The following is a 22,394-nucleotide window of genomic DNA, read 5'->3' as shown; positions in this document are numbered from 1 at the left end:
TGAATAGATAGTAATTTACAAGGTTTTAAATATCACTATATGCTACTGATGCCTAAAGCAGTGTCTCTGATCTTACATTCTAACCCAAGCTCTAGATCTGAATATTCAGCCTCCGATGTGGTGTCTCTGCTTAGATCGGTAATCGTTGTCCCAGACTCAGCATGTTGAGCCCACCTCTCCCTCTGCTAAGTTCTTCTCCTTTAGTCTTTCCATCTGAGTAAATGGCACAGCATCTACCTACTTTCTTAAGCTAAAGGATAGGAATTCCTGTTGATTCCTTCCTTCTGCATTCAGCCAATCCACAGTTCCTGCAAGCTGTCCCTTCAGATACAGCTTGAGTCTGTTTGCCTCACTATCTGCACTGTAACCACTTCCCCAGCTGTCGTCATCTCTTTCTCATGCTGTCCTGTTCTTTCATCTCGGCTCTGTTCTTGCTGTCACTTAAAAAATAATTTTAAAGTCTCTTTCAGAGTCTTCTATTTCAGTTTATTGATGTCTTAATTACTGTTTGGGGTGACATTGACTCTCAGATTGTGGGTTAACATGGGTGAAGTATTTTTACTGTGAGTTTGACTTTAGCCAAATGGATTGTTTTCTGTGGGAGTCCTGAGCACCTTGGATTGTAAATTGGTCCTTGCAGAGCAGTTTTTGTGTTTACTTCTGTTGGATACATCAGGAGTTTCACTCTTACTGGACTAGTTTGGTATTAATTCCCTAGTTTGGGATTTCTATGTCACATAGGGAGTATAAATTCAGATGTAAAGTTTGTGTAGTGGCAAATGGTGTGCAAACAAGGAGACTGAGCACAGATCAGAAGGGCACAGTTCAGCATGCTCAGCTTACGTGCCATCTTGTCAGAGCTCTCAAAGTGCTACTCAGGGTCTTTAACACCTTTGGAGTAAGACTCTCTTCACACATGAGAACCATCCTGATTGAGGAGTTTATGTTCTCTCCCCCTACATTCCCTTCTCACACTGCTTTAGCTGTAGGCTGATTCACTAGATGTAAATAACTGGCATACATAGCAGAAGGCTTCATCTACGTGAATCAGAGCACAGTATCCTGAATGCAGCATCCGAAATTTACTCCAACTCCAGCCTGCCCGAGGGCGGTTACTGAAATCCATTATTTTTGCAGTATCATCTCAGCAAGTTTTTTGTCTTCATAAAATATCTGTCTCTAAGAGAAATTAAAACAAATTACTGTCACTATTACTACAACAACCGTATAATCTACTCAGAGGAAAGTATTTTATCAGTAAAACAAATTATAGTAGCATATATTCTCTTGCCAATTTAATGATTTGTCTTTTTCTCATTTGAGCCAGGAGGGGACAAATTAACAACGTATCAGTAGATAATGACTTCTCTACTATACTTTATATAATTTCCCCATTTGGTCCATGCCTTGAAATCTCTCCAGTGACTTGTCATCATAATTTTCTTTTTGATGCTCAGAATGCCACTGCCTGGCCCACTAGAGCTTTGTTTCAGCTGACCTTATTGTCACTTTTAATTCAGTCCCCAAGGTGGCTACAAAAAATACCTTGTTTTCTGATGGTAAGATGTCTCTGGCCCTTCTTGAATCTTCCCACCTTCCAACATGAATTGGTTGCTCCTCAAAGGTGACCTGGTACTTCTTAGTGGAGAATAGTATTAGAGTCCAGGACCAAGGCCTCAGGGGTATACTCTGTATTGTTCTACATGAAGATAGACCCCTAGCAACTGAAGTAACAGAGCAGAGCAATTGTGTTTCTTAAATGTTCTTAAAAATCATGATATTTCCAGTTAAACTAGTTTTCTTTTTTTAAAGTAACAGCTTTATTGAGCTACAATTCACATTTTATAAAATTTGCCATTTAAAAATGCATAATTTGGGCACCTGAGTGGCTCATTCGGTTAAGCATCTGCCTTTGGCTCAGGTCATGATCCTAGGGCCCTGGTATTGAGTCCCATATTGGGTTCCCTGTTTAGCAGGGAGTCTACTTCTCCCTCTACCCACCTCCTCACTCATACTCTCTCTTTCAAATAAATAAAATCTTAAAAAAATTAAAAAATAAATATGTATAATTTATTGGGTTTTTATATACTCAGAGACTTGTGCAACCATCACCATTAATTCCAGAACATTTTTGTCATCCCCAAAAGAAATTTGAACCCATTAGCAGTCGCTCTTTATTCCCCCTGCCCCAGTACTGGTGCCACTATTATATTCCCATTCTCTATGAATTAGCCTGTTCTGGATATTTCACATAAAGGGTACCATCTAATATGTTAGTAATATGTTACCTTTTGTGTCTGACTTTTGAAGGTTCATCCATGTTGTAGCATGTATTGGTACTTCTTTCCTTTTTATGGCCAGTAATATTCCAGTGTATGGATAGATGCCATTTTGTTTATCCATTCATCAGTTGATGGATATTTAGGTTGTTTCTACTTCTTGGCTATTATGAATAATACCGCTGTGAATATCTGAGTACAAGTTTTTGTGTGGGTATATGGTTTTAATTCTTTTGGATATGTACCTAGGAGTGGGTCATATGGTAACTCTGTGTTTAACTTTTTGAAGGGCTTCCAAAATATTTTCCACAGCAGCTGCACCATTTCACATTCCTACTAGCAACATATGAGGGTTTCAATTTCTCCACATACTTGCCAACACTTGTTACCCATCTTTTTTATTATGAGCCACCTCATTATGTGTGAAGTAACATCTTCATTCTGGTTTTGATTTGCATTTTTCCTAATGACTAATGATGTTGAACACTCTTCTGTGTGCTTATTAGTTATTTATTTACCCTCTTTGAGAAGTGTCTTCAAATCCTTTGCCCATTTTTTAATTGGGTTACTTGTCTTATTATTATTGTAAAAATTTTTATATATTTTGGATATAAATTCCTTATCAGATAGATTATTTGCAAATATTTCTCCTATTCTGCAAGTTTTTTCACTTTTTGGATAGTGTAGCACAAACATTTTTAATTGTGAAGTCCAGTGTATGCATTTTTTTCTTTTGTTGCTTGTCCTGCACAAACATTTTTAATTGTAGCACAAACATTTGTAGCACAAACATTTTTGTAGCACAAACATTTTTAATTGTGAAGTCCAGTGTATGCATTTTTTTCTTTTGTTGCTTGTCCTGCTGGTGTCCTGAAGACCATGCACCTGTCATTCTGAGTAATTTATCTATATCCTTCCCTTTTCACCTGGGAGCCAGAGAGTATAGCCTTACTTTCAGCAGGTCTTGTCCAACTTCTGATAGTTTCATCTTGGGACCAGATTGTTTATCAACAGAGCAGTGGGCACAGTGGGGTGGAAATGCCTCCCTGTTCTCTGCCATAGGCATCCCACTGACTTCTGTACCCCTGCTGTCACTCACTTACTTCTCTCCTTGTTCCAATGCCAGAGCTCCTGGCACCTGGCCTGATGTTTTTCTTTTTCAGTACAATCGATTTTCTTTTGCTTATTACTATTTAGTTGTCATCCCCCTAACTTTTATAGTGTTCTATCATCTACAGCATTTTTAAACATTTTGCTAAGTCAAGCGAAAGAAAGTGGTTTAATAGACTATGCTACCTCTTTTCTGCCGAGAAGTCATGGCCTCAGCAGCTTAAAGAATATCTTAGTCTGCATGGACCCTGGAGGTTGTGTGTGTGTGTGTGTACATGTATGTGTGTTCATAATTAACATATACTATGTGTGCATGTTTTAACATTTACTACCTTGGAGAGGCTGTGGGTTTCCTGCCACCTGAGATGTCCCACACATCTCAGTTGGCTTATTTTTATTTATTTTTTAAGATTTTATTTATTTGAGAGAGAGGGAAAGGGAGCAGGGGGAGGAGCAGAGGGAGAAGAAGCAGACTCCCCACTGAGCAGGAAGCTCAGCTCAGAACTCCATCCCAGGACCCTGAGATCATGCATGACCTGAGCCAAAGGCAGATGCTTAACTGACTGGACCACCCAGGTGCCCTCAGTTGGCTTATTCTCCTAAACATAGTGATGTCTGAAAAAGTAATTCATATGACCTTTTAATTGTATTGACTTGACATTATTCCAATTCAGTATATTTAGGTATCATAGATCATGGTGGAAATGATGAAACTGATTCTGACTCAAAACATCTCCATTCTACTGGGCAGACCACATACACACATAGATCTATCCTTTAAGCAGAAATTTCAGAAGGAAATTGTTTCTGGTACTTAAAAAAAAATGAATGCTTTGGCTTTAATGAAGTACTTTTGATTTTTCAGTTGGAAGATTCTTTTTTCACCATGACTTGACTCCCTGTCCTCTGAACACTTTTTTTTATTTTTTTATTTTTATTTTTTCAAGAGAATAGTAAATCGTTTATTGATTACACATGATAATGGACAATACACAAGCTTTAATCCCATCTATAATTTTATCTGATACCATAGTTCAATTTAGATATATTGCATAGGATGTACCAACAATCATAATAACCAAATAAACTCCAGGACTTTGCTTGGGTGACCCTTTTAATGGTGAACTCCAGGTCACAACACATTAACTGTCAGTTCAACCACACCAAGGTTTGTGGAGACAATGGCTTCTGTGCCCAAGCAGGTTGCAAATAAATTTCGAGTGGAACCTGGCATCACCCTGAAGGAATTCTAACTTCACACTGTTGGGGTAGTTTACCAAGATGGCTTCAGAGTAGACTAACTTTACACAGCACATTTAAAAAAAGACACATTTATTCAGCGTCATGATCAGACTATTACATTTAGCAATCAACAGCATGGGTGCAAAAAAAAATCTACATTAAAACCCTTTGTTGGAATGCTTTACACTTTCCACAGAACAGAAACTAAAATAACCTGTTATACAATTAGTCACAAATACAGTCCTCGAGTTTTTTGCCCATACACATGAGTATTGTCTAAAACATGTCTTCTTTGTAGCAGCTAGGCCCTGCCACCACTGTGCTTGGCTGAGTTCACAAATCTGTTGTAACCTGTAGCTTCCCTGTCACTTCTCTGGCGCTCCTCTCCTGCTAAGCTTTGTTTCCTGGCAGTAATTAAAACCTTCTGCCACTGCCATAGCTGCTGCTGCTGCTGGAACCGCCATAGTCACCTTGGTTTCATGGTTTGGCAAAGTATTGGCCTCCACCACCATAGGGGCCAGAGCTTCTGCCTCCAAAATTTCCTCCTTTCATGGGTCCAAAATTTGAGGATTGATTGTTGTAATTGCCAAAATCGTTATAGCTTCCGCCACCTCCAAAGTTGCTTCCGTCATTACCAAATCCGTTATAGCCATCCCCACTGCCACCGTATCCACCACCACCTCGACTGCCACCGAAGCCACCTCGACCACTGAAGTTCCCTCCACGACCAAAGTTGTCATTCCCACCAAAACCACCTCCACGACCACCACCAAAGTTTCCAGAACCACTTCGGCCTCTTTGGCTGGACAAAGCACTAGCCATCTCTTACTTCGATAGGGCTTTCCTTACTTCACAGTTGTGGCCATTCACAGTATGGTATTTTTGAATGACAATCTTGTCTACAGAGTCATGGTCGTCAAAGGTCACAAAAGCGAAACCTCTCTTTTTGCCACTGCCTCGGTCAGTCATGATCTCAATCACTTCAATTTTCCCATACTGTTCAAAATAATCTCTTAGATGAACACTTTTTTAAAAAAAAGATTTTATTTATTCATGAGAAACAGAGAGAGAGAGAGAGACACAGGCAGAGGGAGAAGCAGGCTCCATGCAGGGAGCCTGACGTGGGACTCGATCCCGGAACTCCAGGACCATGCCCTGGGCCAAAGGCAGGTGCTAAACTGCTGAGCCACCCAGGGATCCCCTGAACACTTTTAAAAAAGTTTTTATTTAAATTCCAGTTAGTTACTATACAGTATAATATTAGTTTCAGGTGTAAAATATAGTGATTCAGCACTTCCATGCATCACCCAGTGCTCATTATGAGTGCACTCCTTAATCCCCATCACCTATTTCCTGCAACCCCACCTCCCACCTTCCCTATGGTAACCATCAGTGTGTGCTCTAGAATTAAGAGTCTATTTCTTAGTTTACCTCTCTTTTTTTCTTTCCCTTTGTTTATTTTGTTTCTTAAATTCTATTTATGAGTGAGATCATATACTATTTGTCTTTCTCTGACTTATTTTGCTTAGCATTATACTCTCTAGCTCCATTTACATTGTTGCAAATGGCAAGATCTCATATTTTTTTAAAGATTTTATTTATTCACGAAAGACACAGAGAGAAGCAGAGACATAGGCAGAAGCAGGCTGCCTTTGGGGAGCCCGATGCAGGACTCAATCCCAGGACCCTGTGATCACAACCTGAGCTAAAGGCAGATGCTCAACCACTGAGCCACCCAGGTGCCCCGAGATCTCATCCTTTTGGAAGGCTGAATAATATTCCGTGTCTACAGCCCACATTTTTTTTATTCATCAGTTGATGGATACGTGAGCTGTTCCATAGTTTGGCTATTGTAGTTAAGGCTGCTGTAAACATTGAGGTACATATATCCCTTTGAATTAGTATTTTGTATTCTTTGGGTAAATGCCTAGTGCAATTGCTAGATCATAGAATAGTTCTAGCTTTAACTTTTTGAGGAGCCGCCTACATACTGTTCTCCAGAGTAGCTGCACCAGTTTGCATTCCCAGTAACAGTGCAGGAGGGTTCCCCTTTCTCTCCATCCTCTCCAACACCTGTTTCTTGTGTTGTTGATTTTGGCCCCTTTGACAGGTGTGAGGTGATACCTCATTGTAGTTTTGAGTTACATTTCCCTGATGAGTGATATTGAGCATGTTTTCATGAATCTGTTGGCCATTTGTATGTATTCTTTGGGAAAATGTCTATTCATGTTTTTTGCCCATTTTAATTGGATTATTTCTTTTTTAGGTGTTGAGTTTCATAAGTCTTTATAATTTTGGATAGTAGCCCTTTATCAGATATATCATTTGCAAATATCTTCTCCTGTTTTGTAGGTTGCCTTTTAGTTTTGTTGATTGTTTCCTTTGCTGTGCAGAAGGTTTTTATTTTGATGAAGTCCCAATAGTTTATTTTTGCTTTTGTTTGCCTTGCCTCAGCAGACATATAGTAAGAAGTTGTTATGGCCAGTGTCAGAGTTACTGCCTGTGTTCTGCTTTAGAATCTTAATGGTTTCATGTCTTACATCTAGTTCTTTTAACCTATTTTGAATTTATTTTTGTTTGTGGTATAAGAAAGTAGCCTAGTTTCATTCTTTTGCATGTTGCTCTCCCCAACACCATTTGTTGAAGAGACTCTTTCCCGTTGGATATTCTTTTTTTGCTTTATTGAAGATTAATGATTATATAGTTGTGGGTTCATTTTTGGGTTTTCTATTCTGATCCATTGATCTATGTATTTATTTTTTGTGCCAGTACCATACTGTCTAGATCACTACAGCTTTATAATATAACTTGAAATCCAGAATTGTATTCCCTTTGGCTTTGCTTTTCTTTTTTCAAGGTTGCTTTGGCTACTTAAGGTCTTTTGTCATTCCATACAAATTTTAGGATTGTTTGTTCTAGCTCTGTGAGAAATGCTGTTGGTATTTTGATAGGGATTGCAGTAAGTGTGTAGATCACTTTGGGTAATATAGACATTTTAACAACATTTGTTCTTCTAATCCTTAGGCATGGAATGTCTTTTCATTTCTTTATGTCCTCTTCAGTTTCTTTCATTAGTGTTTTATAGTTTTCAGAGTATAGGTCTTTCACCTCTTTAGTTAGGTTTATTCAGCAAGGAAGAAGTAGAACTTTCACTATTTGCAAATGACATGATATTCTATATGGAAAACCCAAAATTCTCCACCAAAAAAATTGCTAGAACTGATACATGAATTCATTAAAGTTGCAGGATGCAAAATCAATGCATAGAAAAATCTGTTGCATTTCTATTCACAATAATGAAGTAGAAGAAAGAGAAATTAAAGAGTCAATCCCATTTACAGTAATACTAAAACCAGTAAGATACCTGGGAATAAACCTAACCAAGGAGATGAATGCTTTAAAAAACAAACAAACAAAAAGGGGATGCCTGGGTGTTTCAGTGGTTTAGTGTCTGCCTTTGGCCCAGGGCGTGATCCTGGAGTCCCAGGATTGAGTCCCACATTGGGCTTCCTGCATAGAGCCTGCTTCTCCTTCTACCTATGTCTCTGCCTCTCTCTCTGTGTCTTTCATGAATACATAGATAAAATCTAAAAAAAAAAAAAAAAAAACCAGAATAAAACAAAAAGTAGCACATCTTTAACATTAAAGAAAAAAAACATTTAGTTTCAGTTCTGAGGCCCCATCTCATCAGACAATAAGCAACTCCATCTTAGTTGTTCTTGTTCTCATCTCCCCACCCTCACCTCTTTTCCTCTCTCCTGCTATTTAGTCAGGCTTCTCAGATTTTTTACTTACCAAGAAGTTGGGAGTGAAGAGATAGGAGGGGTGTCCTTCTGGTTTTTAGAGATCTGCCAAAGCTGCCTTGTGACAGTCTCTGGGCACCATTCAAGAGGCAATATGCTGCTTCTTTACAAAACTACCTGCTCAGGAGGTTACTTAGCCTCAGCAGATAATCTACACAGCTGTTTGGTTTTAGAGCAGGGCTTCTTAACCTTTGTATACCATGGACCCCCTTTGATGTTTAGTAAAGTCTGTGAACTCATTTCTAGATGCATAAAACACAATACATAGGATTACAAAGGAAACCAATTATAGTGAAATACTGTTATCAAAAATAATTTTTGTGGTATAATACATACGGTTCTTATTAATGCATTAAATAATACATTTAAAAAGGAAAGTTAGAGTTTCTTTTAAAATATTTTAACTTATTTTGAAATAATTTTAAACTTCAAGAATTGCAGAAGTAATACACTTCCCTAAGATTCACCAGTTATTAAAATTTTGTCCCATTGTTTTCTGATCTCCCACTTACTCCCCGTCTCTATAGATATATTTTATATGTCTCTTACACACATTTACTATTTTCCTCCATGAACCATTTCAGAGTTGGATGTAGAAATGACATCTTATTAACTCTAAAGACTTAAGTGTGTATTTCCTGACAACATGGACATTCTGAGCTATGACCACAGTACAGGTATCAAACTCAGAAAATTAACATTAGTAGACTACTGTTATCTAATATAGACTCCATGTTTGAATTTTGCCAAGTATTCCAGTAATTCTTTTATGGCAGCTTATTGTTTTGTTTTTGTTTGTTTATTTTTTTTTTTTTTAAAGATTTTATTTGTTTATTCACAAGAGACACAGGCAAAGGGAGAAGCAGACTCCATGCAGGGAGCCCGATGCAGGACTCAATCCAGGGACCCCAAGATTACACCTTGGGCTGAAGGCAGCGCTAAACTGCGGAACCATCTGGGCTGCCCCGCTTGTTTTTTTTTGTGGGGTTTTTTGTTTTTTTTGTAAATCTGATCCAGGTCTAGGAAGAAACCTTGGATTTGGTGGTCATTGCATTTGGTTTTATCTAGAACAATGCTTCAGCTTTTCTCAACCTTCATGTCATTAACATTTTTGAAGAATACAGAGTAGCAGTTTGCAGAATGTCTTTAGTTTAGTTTATCTCATGTGTCCTCAGGATTAGATTCAGCTTTTGCATTTATCACATGAACACAAAGTAGGTGATTTATGTCCTTCCCAGTGTGCTGCATCCAGAAGCACATGATGCCAGTTGGTCCCCTTATTGCTGATGCTAACTTGCCAGGTTTCTCTGTTTTGTTTTGTTTTTTAAAGATTTTATTTATTTATTTGACAGAGAGCACGCCCAAGGAGGGGGAGCAGCAGGCAGAGGGAGAGGGAGAAGTAGGCCCCTCAGACCAGGGAGCCCAATGTGGGACTTGATCCCAGGACCCCAGGATCATGACCTGTGCTGAAGGCAGATGCTTAACCCACGAAGCCACCCAGGTGCCCCCTTTTCTCTGCTTTAACGTTAATATGTTTTGTTTGTAATGATTATAGGATCTGAGGGAGGAGGGGATGTTTGAGACTGTTAGGCTGTCCTCTTCAAACTGTCAGCCAATAGTTTCAGTATCCTTCAAATGAATTGTGCCTGATAATGGTTATTCTTGGATGGTTGCAAAATGGTGATCTCTCACCCTCAACTCTGATACTCCCTCTTTACTTCTATATACTGTTAAGGAAAAACTTTCCTTCTTCCTTCCTTCCTTCCTACCTGATCCATGGACTAGGGGCTCATGGATTATTGTTTTATTCCCTAGATTATAACCAGTACTACTGTTATTCATAGTGTCTTCAGATTTGGTGTGGGAACCCCTTCAGGTTGCCTCTCATGTGTTTTGGAGTTGTCTCCATTATTTTTTGAGTACCTCCTTATTTTCTGGCATTAGAAAATGTTCCATGCTCATCTTAAACTTTCTCTGCTCCAGCTCTGGTGTCAGCTGAATCTTTAGGAAGCCCTGGTTCCTCCTAGGACCAGTGGTTGTTAGAAACCAACTTTTGGGTATAAGCTTGCTCTTTGCTACTGGTGTTGCTCTTAGACCTTTTCAGTGGACAGTTGGGGAAATTTTCAGTTTTGTACGGATCAATTCAAAGTGTAAATTAGGCTTTTTAAAGAAATCAGTGTGCATGCTGTTGTGGCTTGGCTGAATAAGAGTGCTAAACTGATGACTAGTCTGTCCATGTATGGGTCTCAAATAACTGCTGGTGAGTGGACACTGGATAGCAGTGTCAATTCTGGGCCACCAGTACCAGGACCACCAGCAGTAGGTCTTCAAAGGAATAATGATCCTAATGTTATTTTCAAAAAGCTGCAGCAAATGAGATGTGATAGGAAAATATCTGCACTTTCTATTGTTGTGCCCAAGATTGCGAATCCGAGAAACCACCAAGGAGCCAACACCGATGCAAACACACGAGGGTTTATTTACAAGCTCGAGCTTGGGTCCAAGTATACCTGACACAGTGGAGCAGGGACTTGGACCCCGAGACTAAGAGGCGTAGCAGCTTTATAGGGGCCAGTGGCCCATGGGATACACAGAAAGTTGCACAGTCATGTCGGTCCACACGCAGGTGGCCAATTGAATTACATTTTACTCTATAGTATCCATTTGAGCTGGCCTATTACTTTGGTCAGAATTGGCAAGCAGTTTTGGTGGGCACAAAGCAGGGTTACGTTGTTATGAGCCGATTTCCAATTAGGGTGTGCCCAGCAGTTTGACTAGGGTGGGGCAGCGCCTTAAGCAATAAGCAGGTCATGTGGGGGTCATACAGGAGGTGGCAGGTGTAGCACAAAATGGAGTTAGTCCTGCTCTGCTTGTCCAGGGGTAGGGGATTTTTGTTAAATTTCCTGGGTCCCACATCTATACTGATAGAGTTACATAGATTGCTACTGTTACTATGGTTTATTGTCTGTGTTTATAATTGAAAGCAATGCAGAATTTCTGTTAGATGTCAGGAAGATAAAGACGTAACATTTTCTCATCAAGTATATGCCCTCTGTAACCTGAATTCTGTCTACTTCAGGCATTTAAAGATGACCCTGGATTGGCAATTCCTGTTTTAGAATGAACACTGTTTCTGAGCCCAGTTGGTTTGCACAAATTGCAGAGTTCTGAGGTTGTAAGTTTTTCATATAGAAATACCAGAGATTTACACAAATTTTAAAACAAAGGGACCTGCAATTAGAAGCAGTATTGGGCAGCCCGGGTGGCTCAGCAGTTTAGCACCACCTTCAGCCCAGGGCATGTGATCCAGGAGACCAGGTATCAAGTCCCATGTCGAGCTCCCTGCATGGAGCCTGCTTCTCCCTCTGCCTGTGTCTCTGCCCCTCTCTCTCTCTCTCTCTGTCTCATGAAAAAATAAATAAAATCTTAAAAAAAAAAAAAAAAAAGCAGTATCAAAACTCTCTGTACCCCCTGCTCCCCACCCACCCTGGCATGATCTGCCTTCCCTCCTCTTGTTCCTTCTGTCATTGGGATAACTGGGTTAGAAAGAGCAAAATCACTTTCTAGCTTTGTGAGTGACCCTTGGCCTGCCACCATCCCAGATGTTACCATCAAGATCATTCCTTCTTTGGTGTCAGGATCCAGCTTTCAGTCTCTATTACCATCTAGATGCTTCCAATCAGTCAGCTTGTCCCTAGTTTCTACCTTTCTTAGAGGACCTCAGGTGTCTGTGACCCTGCAGAACATTTGAAAATTTTAGATTGTGCTTTATTTTTCATCTAACATGACAAGCTGCCTGGAGTCAAGGAAACAGTTGATATAGTGCATTGAAATGATTTCCCATCACAAAGCTTTTGTGGTCTTGGCTTAAGGACAGTCCAGCTAAAATTCTGCCATTTTAGTATTATCATTTGCCCCTGTAGTTTCAGAGTCTCTGAAATCGCTTTAACCATTAGGGTCTGAAGTCCTTGCATCAAGACACTTCTAACACTGATCTGGATAAGCATAGCAATGATTATGATTGAGAGAAAGACACTGACTTGGTTTAAGGATGGGAGATTTTTTTAATGACAGAGGGTTTGGAAAACTACAAAGATGTTTACACAAAACAGGAAACTGTGAAGCTTGCTTTCACATGGTTGGACAGGTTTCCATGCTCCTGCAGTTCTCCATGATGCACAGCTGTGCATTGATTCTTTGTTGGAATGAACCCATTATTGTCATCTGCAAACTCCCCACACCTACCCTCCCCTCAACTTTGGTTGTGAATAAATCTGCTCATCAGTGTAAGTAACAGAGAAAGCAAACAGCTTATTTCTAAGTGTTTCTAGAAGAGCAGATAATAATTTTCAGATGTCACATTCCTTAGCAGCCCTTGGCTTCAGCTTACCTGAATCTGTATCTTCGCTGCTTTTCTGAGTATCCCCTCCCTCATGCTCACTATGCTCCAGCCATAGTGAACTTGCTAAGTATTTATCTACTCATGTTCTCCATTCCTTGAACTTGCTAAGTATTTATCTACTCATGTTCTCTCTGCCTGGGATTCTCTGCTACTAACTTGTCATATAGCTGACTCTTCATCCTTCATCTCTCAGTTTGTCAACTCCTCATAGAGACCTTCCTCTTTATCTCAAATGTTTATTGCATTTATTGCCCTTTATGGCATTTATCCCATTGTGTAATTATGCTATGTATTTATTTGTTTGATTACTTAATCTTCTCTCTTCAGTAGTCTATAATAATCTCCACAGTACCAAATACAGCCTCCCACACAATATGTTCTCAATAAATATTTATGGAATAATGAATGAATGAATTATGACATTGTTACAAGAACCAGCTGCGCACAAACTTACACATACTAAGTAATAACTGGCATATTTCTATTATGAATTAAAGTATTTTTGTATCACAGACAAAAATGGAAGTAACTCTACAGATATTATTTAATTGGAGTCTAGGTTATATGGTAGGAAAATATCCATTAGGTACTAAGTAATTTGACTGTTATAAACTTGTTGAGATGCATTTGAAAAATATCACATAAATCCACAGTAATGTTATGTCTCATTGGGTATCATAATAAAAAATTTTTACATAAAATGCTTTGTTACACATATGATTAGTATATAATATGGATATAAATTCTTCAGTAACTTTATTAGTTGATTTTTTATTTTATGCATTATTATTATTATTGCCTTTTAATTTTTATACCTTACCTTTATTACTGTTTTTAACATTATCATTCTTTCTTCCTTTTCCTCTGCATTTCTCTAAGCCTTAAGAAATTGTTTTTTAGTTGCACATATGGAATTTGATGCGTGGCGTTTCTTAAATTTTTACAAATTTATGTAACCTTGCTCTATCTTAATCTAGTGATAAAACAGTAAGCTATGTATATTTATTTTCATGTTACAAATTAGAATATGATCTATATGACTACACCATGAGTTCATACCTTTTATTCATTCCTTTTTGCTTGTGCTTTTTACTACCACACAATTTGCCAGTTCATAAATAGCTTAGAAGCTTTGCCAATGAGGTTGGATTTGGAACTGTATTCTTATATCCTACTTAGGAAATTATCAAGAAAAACACAAAATCCTAGGTAATTTTTTTCCTCCTTCCTTTTATTTTCTTGGAGCATTTAGCTTAGAAAGAGGTCAGATGATTTGAGGGTGTAAAGTAAGAGGGATTTGGGGAAGGTAGGTTGTGGTGGGAGATCTTTAAGAAAAGTTCCCCATCCCCCAGAGCCCACCAGTTCACTGTTTGCCCTTATCCCTACTAGAGGAGAGCGTGACTCTCAATGAGTTAGGCCCTTCCCAGCCCTCTATTTAAAGGGCGTAAATGTTTAAGATCTAAGCATGCTTAAACTTGGATAAACAGAATGTTACATCAGAGAGGATAGTATGAGTAAATATTACAGAATGGCCAAACATTTTGAATGTTTACTAGGTTCATTGAACAGTGGGTCCTGTAAGTTAACTCAAAATGCAGAAACTTTTGGATTGTATTTCCTATAGGAAACAGTGGGCTTTCTAGACACATTTTTGAAAAACATTACTTTGTAGTTGAGCTGTTTTGCCAGCAGGTGGCCTGTATACACACAGTTGTGCCCCTCATTTAAATACGAAGTGCTTTAAAGTAGATATAATAAGTCTTCCCTCCATCCCTTTCATGTCCCCCACCCAGCACGCGCGGGCACACATACACACATACACACTCATGTAATTTTTCATATTCTTACACAAATGGTAGCATACAATACATTCTTCTGCCCCTTTTTCTCACTTAAGGGTTCATCTTGGAGATTCATGTATATCAAAATATGAGGAGACTCAAAGATTTTATGTTCATAGAGCATTCCATTGTACAGTGGTCCCATCATTACTTAACCAGCCTCCTGTTGATGGCAGTAGGTAGTTTCAGTCTTTTGTGCTTAACAACAATGCTGCAATGAACAAAGCTGAACCTGTATCACTTTGCCTGTGTGTGTCTCTATGGATTGTTGAAGGGCACGGAGGCTTGCAGTGTCCCTGATTTGTCCTTCACAGAAGTAGCAGAGCAATAGGAGTGCCTGCTTCCGTACCCTTCTGATAGATGAGAGCTGTGTTTTCTCATATAGTTTACTGTGCATGCCTCTCATTAGGAATACTGTTGAGCATTGTGTCATGGATTCCCTTTTCTAGGAACTTTCTATTTATGACTGTTGTTCTTTTTTCCATAGCATCGTTGGTATTTTTGTCAATGATTTGTAGGGGATTTTTGTATACTTAGTGACATTACCATTTGATCTGTGATTAAGAGTTGAAATTTTCTTTTCCCAGTTTATTCTTATATTTTACTATTATAGCTAGTTCACATTGCCGTACTGTCTCATGCTGTTCTTAGCTCTTCTGTTTATTCTTCCATATGAACTTGAATTTCGGGTTAGGAAGAATTAAAAGCTCTCTGATCATTGTTATCAGTTATCTTCATTTAAAATTTTTCCATTAATGCCTTTTCTCTTTATTATTTTGATTAATAGACTTCAAATAGACTCCACTAGTATCATCTGACAGTAGAACATTATGGTCAACACTGGGCTTTTCTTACTTGATAAAGAATTGTGTGTTAGTCTTCATACTTTCAGAGAAGAGGATACAGAGGAAAGAAGTAAGAAAGACATAAAGATAGCCTCTTCTAGAAATGATTCCTTATGTTTTCTGTTCTAGTAAGCAACAATTTGCATAACTAGTTCTCTTTCAGCTTCCAAAATATGTTGTGTATATAGCTCAAGGATTTTTTTTTTTTTTTTGTCAAACAAAAAATAAGAGTCACTCTTTTCAGTAAACATTTTAATTATCTTTCAGGGTGGCTTATGGTGTTTTGGAGGAAATGGACTTCCTTATGCTGAAAGTTTTGGAGAAGTTCCTTCAGCTACAGTGGAAATGTTCTGCTTAGAAGCTTTGGTAAAACATTCTGAGGTAACTTACGTTTTCAGAATGTAGTTTAGTTTTTATGATCATAATGAAAAAATTGTACATGTTGGTTCATTCAAGGGAAGTAATCCTCATTTTTTGTAAAAGAAAAAAAGCTTTTTGCTTGTTTTAAAATTTCTGCTTTTTCCCCCATTTAATTATTAGAATTGATAGTCATGATATAGCACAATACATATTTGATAATTTTGCCAAGTATTTCTAAAAATGTATTTAATCTTACTTGGACATAAAAAAGCAATCCATTGTCTCAATATGGCATTGACCTTTGAATTATACTTTTACTGCCCTTCTCAGATCATTTTTACAAATATTACCAAGTAGTTAATTTTCAGTAAAACATCTGCCAGAAATGTAGCAATATAGAAAAGAAGTAAATTCGGTGACCATACTCTTGAATTTTAACCAGCACAAGTATTAGTGGTTTTTAATTTTTTTGGCACTTATGACAACTTTCCTTTCATGATCATAGTTTGATTTTATTTATTTGTTTAAGATTTTGAGAGAGAGAGAGGTGGGGAGATGGGGCAGAGGGAGAGAAAGACTCTCAAGCAGACTCCATGGTAAGAGCAGAGCTTGACACAAGGCTCGAACTCATGACCCTGAGATCCTGACCTGAACTGAAATCGAGAGTCAGATGCCCAACCAGCTGAGCCATCCAGGTGCCCCCTGGTGACTTTTTGATTTTAAAAAGAAAAAAGCAACAAACTTTTTGGTGCTCAAACATGAATGTATAAAAATCACTCAGGAAGTATACTTTAAAGTACATATTTCCTGATCACCTCTAACAGTTTTAATTTAGTAGATGTGGGCTTTTGTCCAGAAATTTGCATTTGTAATAGGCATTCTTGGTGAGGCTGTTGGAAGTGGTTCATCCCACATCATGAGAAACCCCATCCTAGAGAATTTAAACTCTCCAGTTTAATTTTGCAATCCATTAGACATGGCTGAAGCATTTTTGGTTGGGGTACCTGGCTGGCTCAGTGGTTGTCTGTCTTTGGCTCAGGTTGTGATCCTGGGGTCCTGGGATCGAGTCCCGCATCAGGCTCCCTGCAGGGAGCCTGCTTCTCTCTCTGCCTATGTCTCTGCTTCTCTGTGTCTCTCTCATGAACAAATAAATAAAATCTTTTTTTTAAACCCAGCATTTTGGTCATTTCCAGTTTCCACCAGTGGAGTTAGGAATCGAGTACAAAGCAGAGGTATTAGCATTGTAGTTCAAAAGGGCACGTGGGAAAACAAGCTTGAGTTTTTGCAACTTAAGACTAGTTTCTGAAGCAATAGATGCATCTTCAGTGGAAAGTGCATAGAATACCTTTCCAGAAACTTCTAAAGTCATTACATATTTCACTGACATATGTCTAAAAGGCATACTTTTCAATGTACTAAAAATATGATAAAATTCAATAAAAATTTAGAGAATAGGGATTGTTACATATATGTGACATGGTATCATGTCAGTGAGTACAATTAGTGATGGGAAGAGGCCAAGGCCGTGCCAATGACCTTGGCACACTGTGAAGACTTTCCATAATATTACATATTTCCTTTGGCTTTCTTTTATTTCTTTTCTCCATTAAAAATCCATATCCCGTTTTATTTCTTTTTTGTTTTACCACTTTAAACATCTTAAAAGATCTTTCTCTTTAAATATTTTTCTGACTCCTCTGAGTTTTAGGAGAGCCCCATAGCTGTGGGCTTGTGTGGGGTGGTGTGCCGACTGCAGATGGTACTTATCTCTGGGAGTTCTTATATGCAGAAGCAAAATCTGCTACTTGCATGGGGTTTTTCTTCCTGTTAACACGTGGCAAGTTTTTCAAGCATAGAGAACCTTTTTAAGTTAGCTTCAAGCTATCCAAAGTATCACTATAAATTGAAACATTTGTATAATAATGACATTGTCAGGTTACACATCCCACCAATAGATAAGCAGAGTAACTTTAAGAATAAAAATTTCAGAAGTCCTGGTGAGATATGCCTTAGTTGCTTCAGTGATTTTTTTTTAAAAGATTTTTTTTATTTATTCATGAGAGACACAGAGAGACAGAGAGAGGCAGGGACACAGACAGAGGGAGAAGCAGGCTCCATGCAAGGAGCCTGATGTGGGACTCGATCCTGGAACTCCAGGATCACGCCCTGGGCTGAAGTTAGGCGCTAAACTGCTGAGCCACCCAGGCATCCCAAGTTTCAGTAATTTTTAAGCACCTCTCACATAGATGGGGATTTGCTTATTTATTCAAGTAAGCTGAGATGGGAGTTGTAGGTGGGCCTCTGTCCTTGAGCAGGAAAGAGTCCCCAGGCGGTGCCGTCAGCATGCTGTGTCACCTGGCTAGTGAATTTGTGCAACATAAAGTGAGCTTTCATTAATTTATTGTACTAGATATCTACACATTGTGATAAAATTGAAGCAAATGGAGGCTTACAGCTACTTCAGAGGCTGTACCAGCTGCACAAGGATTGTCCTAAAGTACAAAGAAATATAATGCGTATCATTGGAAATATGGCTTTGAATGAACATCTTCATTCTACTATAGTTCGCTCAGGTAACGCCTTTATATAGTGAGTATTTTGGGTCTGGTCCTTTATTCTTCTTCCACCCCCACCCCTCATGATATGTTAATTTTTTTATAGACTTAAGACTTTGCTTAGGGTTACTTAAGGATCCTTAGAGCATGTCATTTTAATAGGGGTACAGAATTGTTTGAGACATGTGCATCATCCACACCTAATATAATCGGTATATGGACAATCAGTCACAGGAGAACAGTTTTTGCCATGATGACCATCTAATTGTTTATATCATTTTTGCTATAGCGTGGTTAACCAGGAGGTATACTCAGAGTATAATTAGTGATTTTCCCCCTTGCACCTTATAAATTGCTGGTAGGAAGATCATTAAGACCATGCATATATCCTGTTCCTCATTTATTTCCTGCCTTATCTAGTCTTTAGCATGATGGTTGCAAAATGATAATTTTTTTTTTTTTTTTACTGCAGCATGCCTTCCCTGTGTGCTTTTTCAGTATCTGGCATTTTTTTTGTAAGCAGGAGCCCTTCTCTCTCCTTCCATCTGTCTCCTTCCTTTCTTCCTTCCTGTCTCTCTCTCCTACCCTCTCCCATCAGTATGAGCACAGAGATTCCTGCTTTGTTTTTTTTTTTTTTTAATGGTTTATATCTGTAGTTAACATTTGATGCCAGATTGTCTCTGTTTTGGTTAGTGGGAGCCCAACAAACTGGCTCCCCATGTCCTTGCAATATGCCAACCTCACTTTGGGAGGAATTCGAATGAGATGTTCCAGGCTCATCTCTGAGGAGAAATGCAGATAGATTTTAGTGCAGATAGATTAATAGAGACCAGGATCTGGATGCTTGGTGTGCTTATTGGTTCTGGAGTGTCTTTCAGTAGAGAAAGCAAGATGATATATACAAATACACAGAAACACAAATATGCATACATACGTGCACATAGACCTTGTATATGTTCGTATTTATTAGAAACTAATTTACATTTTTCTTATGTTTCTCTGTTTTTTTTTTTTTTACATTTAAGAGAATTTTGATCAGTAGGAGTTTTTAATGAAGTCTCATTCAGGGATCAAACTTTCTCTATAAAGTACTACTTACTGTGGGTTTTATTTGTTCCATCTTTTTAGATTCTTAAGGTAGAAACTTAGATCACTGATTTTAACTTCTTGTTTCAGTTATCTGTTGCTGTGTATCAAAGACAAAATTCATTGGTTAAAATAGTAGTCATATATTTTTCTCATGAATCTGAAACTCGGGCAGGATTTGGTAGTGGAAGATAGACTTTCAAGATTTCTTGCTTAATTACCTGGCTCGCAAACTGGTACTGTTTACCAGCTGGGACTGGGAACATTGACTCCTTTCCACGTGCACCTCTCCATGCAGCTTGGGCTTTCCTTAAAGCGTAATGGCTAGGTTTCGGGGCAAACATCCCGAGAGAGCACCAGATATAAGCTCTTTTCTTTTTATAATCAAGCATTGGAAGTCATTTCTGCCATGATCTATTGATTAGAAGCTAGTCATTAAGGCTGGCTCATATTCAAAGGGAGGAGTTTTGGAAGGGGTTTGACTCATCACCTCTTGATGGAAAATAGTGTCAAAGAATTTGAAGACATGTTTTCAGGTCACTACAATTTAGTATTTAAAATGGTAAATTTCCTCTAACCTGCTTTAGATACATCCCTCACATTTTGGATAATATTATATTTTCATCGTTATTCAGTTTGACATGTTTTCTATTTGTGAATTTTTCTTTGTCTCACGATTACTTAAAAGTGTGCTGCATAGTTTATAAATATTAAGGGTTTTCTAGATATCCTATGTCTCTGATTTCTAATTTAATATTTTATGTGTTCAGAGAATGTACCTTATAAGATTTTAGTCTTTGGAAGTTTATTGAGACTTACTTGATGGCTTGTGGTATGGTTGGTCTGTCATGGTGAATGTTCTGTGTGCCCTTGAAAAGAATGAGTGCTCTCTAGTTGTTGGGTGAAGTGTTATACATAAGAAACCACATTGATGGTATTGCTCAAATCTTCTATAGGTCTTTATTGAGTTTTGTCTAGTTCTATGAACTACTGAGAGATATGTTAAATTTTTAAACTGTGATTATGAGTTTATCTGTTTTTCCCTTTAGTTCTGCCAGGTTTTCTTCCTGGTAAATTATTCGTTTTTTAAGTGATGTCTCTACCACTGGGGACACTCCTTTTCTGTAAGTGTACTTCATCTGGTGTTAAAATAGCCAACTACCTTTTTGTTTTTCTTTTGAAAACATTTTAATTATTGAAGTATAATTGACATAAAATGCTGTTAGTTTCAGGTATATAACATAGTGATTTGACAATTCTATACATTATGAAATGCTCACCATAAGTGTAGTTATCATGCATCACTGTACAACATTATTATAATATTATTGGTCATATTCCCATTGCTGTACTTTTGATCTCTATGACTGACTATTTATTTATTTTTATTTTATTTTATTTTTTTTATGATAGTCACACACACACACAGAGAGGCAGAGACACAGGCAGAGGGAGAAGCAGGCTCCATGCACCGGGAGCCCGACGTGGGATTCGATCCCGGGTCTCCAGGATCGCGCCCTGGGCCAAAGGCAGGCGCCAAACCTTCAGGGATCCTGACTTATTTATTTTATACCTAGAAGTCTGTACCTCTTAACCCCCTTTACCTATTTTATTCAGCCCCCCCTCCCCTCCCATATGGCAACCACTAGTTTATTCTCTGTAGGAGTCTATTTCTTTTTTTTTTTTAATTTTTTTTTTTATTATTTATTCATGATAGTCATAGAGAGAGGAGAGAGAGGCAGAGACACAGGCAGAGGCAGAAGCGGGCTCCATGCTGGGAGCCCGACGCAGGACTTGATCCCGGCACTCCGGGATCACGCCCTGGGCCAAAGGCAGGTGCTAAACTGCTGAGCCACCCAGGGATCCCTGTATGAGTCTGTTTCTATGGGAGTGTTTTGTTTTGTTTTTTGGATTCCAGGTAGAAGTGAAACATATGGTATTTGTGGTTTTCTTTCTGATTATTTCACAATTATTTCACTTTCTGATTATTTCACTGATTATTATTTCACTCATAATACTGTATTATGTCTATCCAAATTTCTGTTTGTCATAAATGGAAAGAACTCATTCTTTTTTATGGCTGAGTGATAGTCCATTACACACACACACACACACCCCTTTATCCATTGATGTATACAGGTTGTTTCCATCTCTTGGCTCTTATAGAAAATGCTACAGTAGGCATAGGGGTGCTTATTTCTTTTTGAATTAGTTTTTTCATTTTCTTTGCTCTTTTTTTTTTTTTTTTAAGATTTTATTTATTTATTTATTCATGAGAGACACAGGCAGAGGGAGAAGCAGGCTCCATGCAGGGAGCCTGACGTGGAACTCGATCCCAGGACTCCAGGATCATGCCCTGGGCCAAAGGCAGGTGCTAAACTGCTGAGCCACCCAGGGATCCTGTTTTTTCATTTTCTTTGGATAAATACCTAGTAGTGGAATTCCAGGATTGTATGGTATTTCGATTTTTAAGTTTTTGAGGAACTCTATTCTGTTTTCAACAGTGACTGTATCAATTTATATTCCCACCACCAGCATGCAGGGGCTCCTTTTTCTCTACATCCTCACTAACACTTGTTATTTCTTGTCTTTTTGATTCTAGCCATTCTGACTGGTGTGAAGAGATAATCTCATCATGGTTTGGGGTTTTTTGTTTTGGTTTGGTGTTTTATTTTTGTTTTTTTTTTTTAAGTTTTTATTTATTAGAGAGGAAGAGCACAAGAGCGTGGGGAGGGAGAAGCAGACTCCCTGCTGATCAGGGAGCCTGATGTGGAACTTGATCCCCAGATGGTGAAATCATAACCTGAGCCGAAGGCAGAGGCTTAACCAACTGAGCCACCTAGGCGCCCCTCCTTGTGGTTTTGTTTTGTT

At 38.4% G+C, this 22,394-nt stretch overlaps 1 protein-coding gene across 15 annotated transcripts in view; it reads left to right on the top strand.

The window, feature by feature from the left end:
• The window catches only part of SERAC1 (serine active site containing 1), a 72,008-nt gene that overhangs the window by 32,388 nt on the left and 17,226 nt on the right, over positions 1-22,394 (top strand). For all 15 annotated transcript variants that reach the window (XM_072829117.1, XM_072829160.1, XM_072829205.1 and 12 more), the window contains 2 exons: positions 15,790-15,903; positions 18,293-18,455. In XM_072829117.1, the coding sequence (XP_072685218.1) occupies positions 15,790-15,903; positions 18,293-18,455 (277 nt within the window). The remainder of the gene's footprint in view (positions 1-15,789; positions 15,904-18,292; positions 18,456-22,394) is intronic.

Source organism: Canis lupus, chromosome 1 (assembly GCF_048164855.1).
Source record: "Canis lupus baileyi chromosome 1, mCanLup2.hap1, whole genome shotgun sequence".
Taxonomy (NCBI): Eukaryota; Metazoa; Chordata; class Mammalia; order Carnivora; family Canidae; genus Canis; species Canis lupus.
The sequence above is the reverse complement of the archived record's forward strand: the minus strand, read 5'-3'. Positions and strand labels throughout refer to the sequence as shown.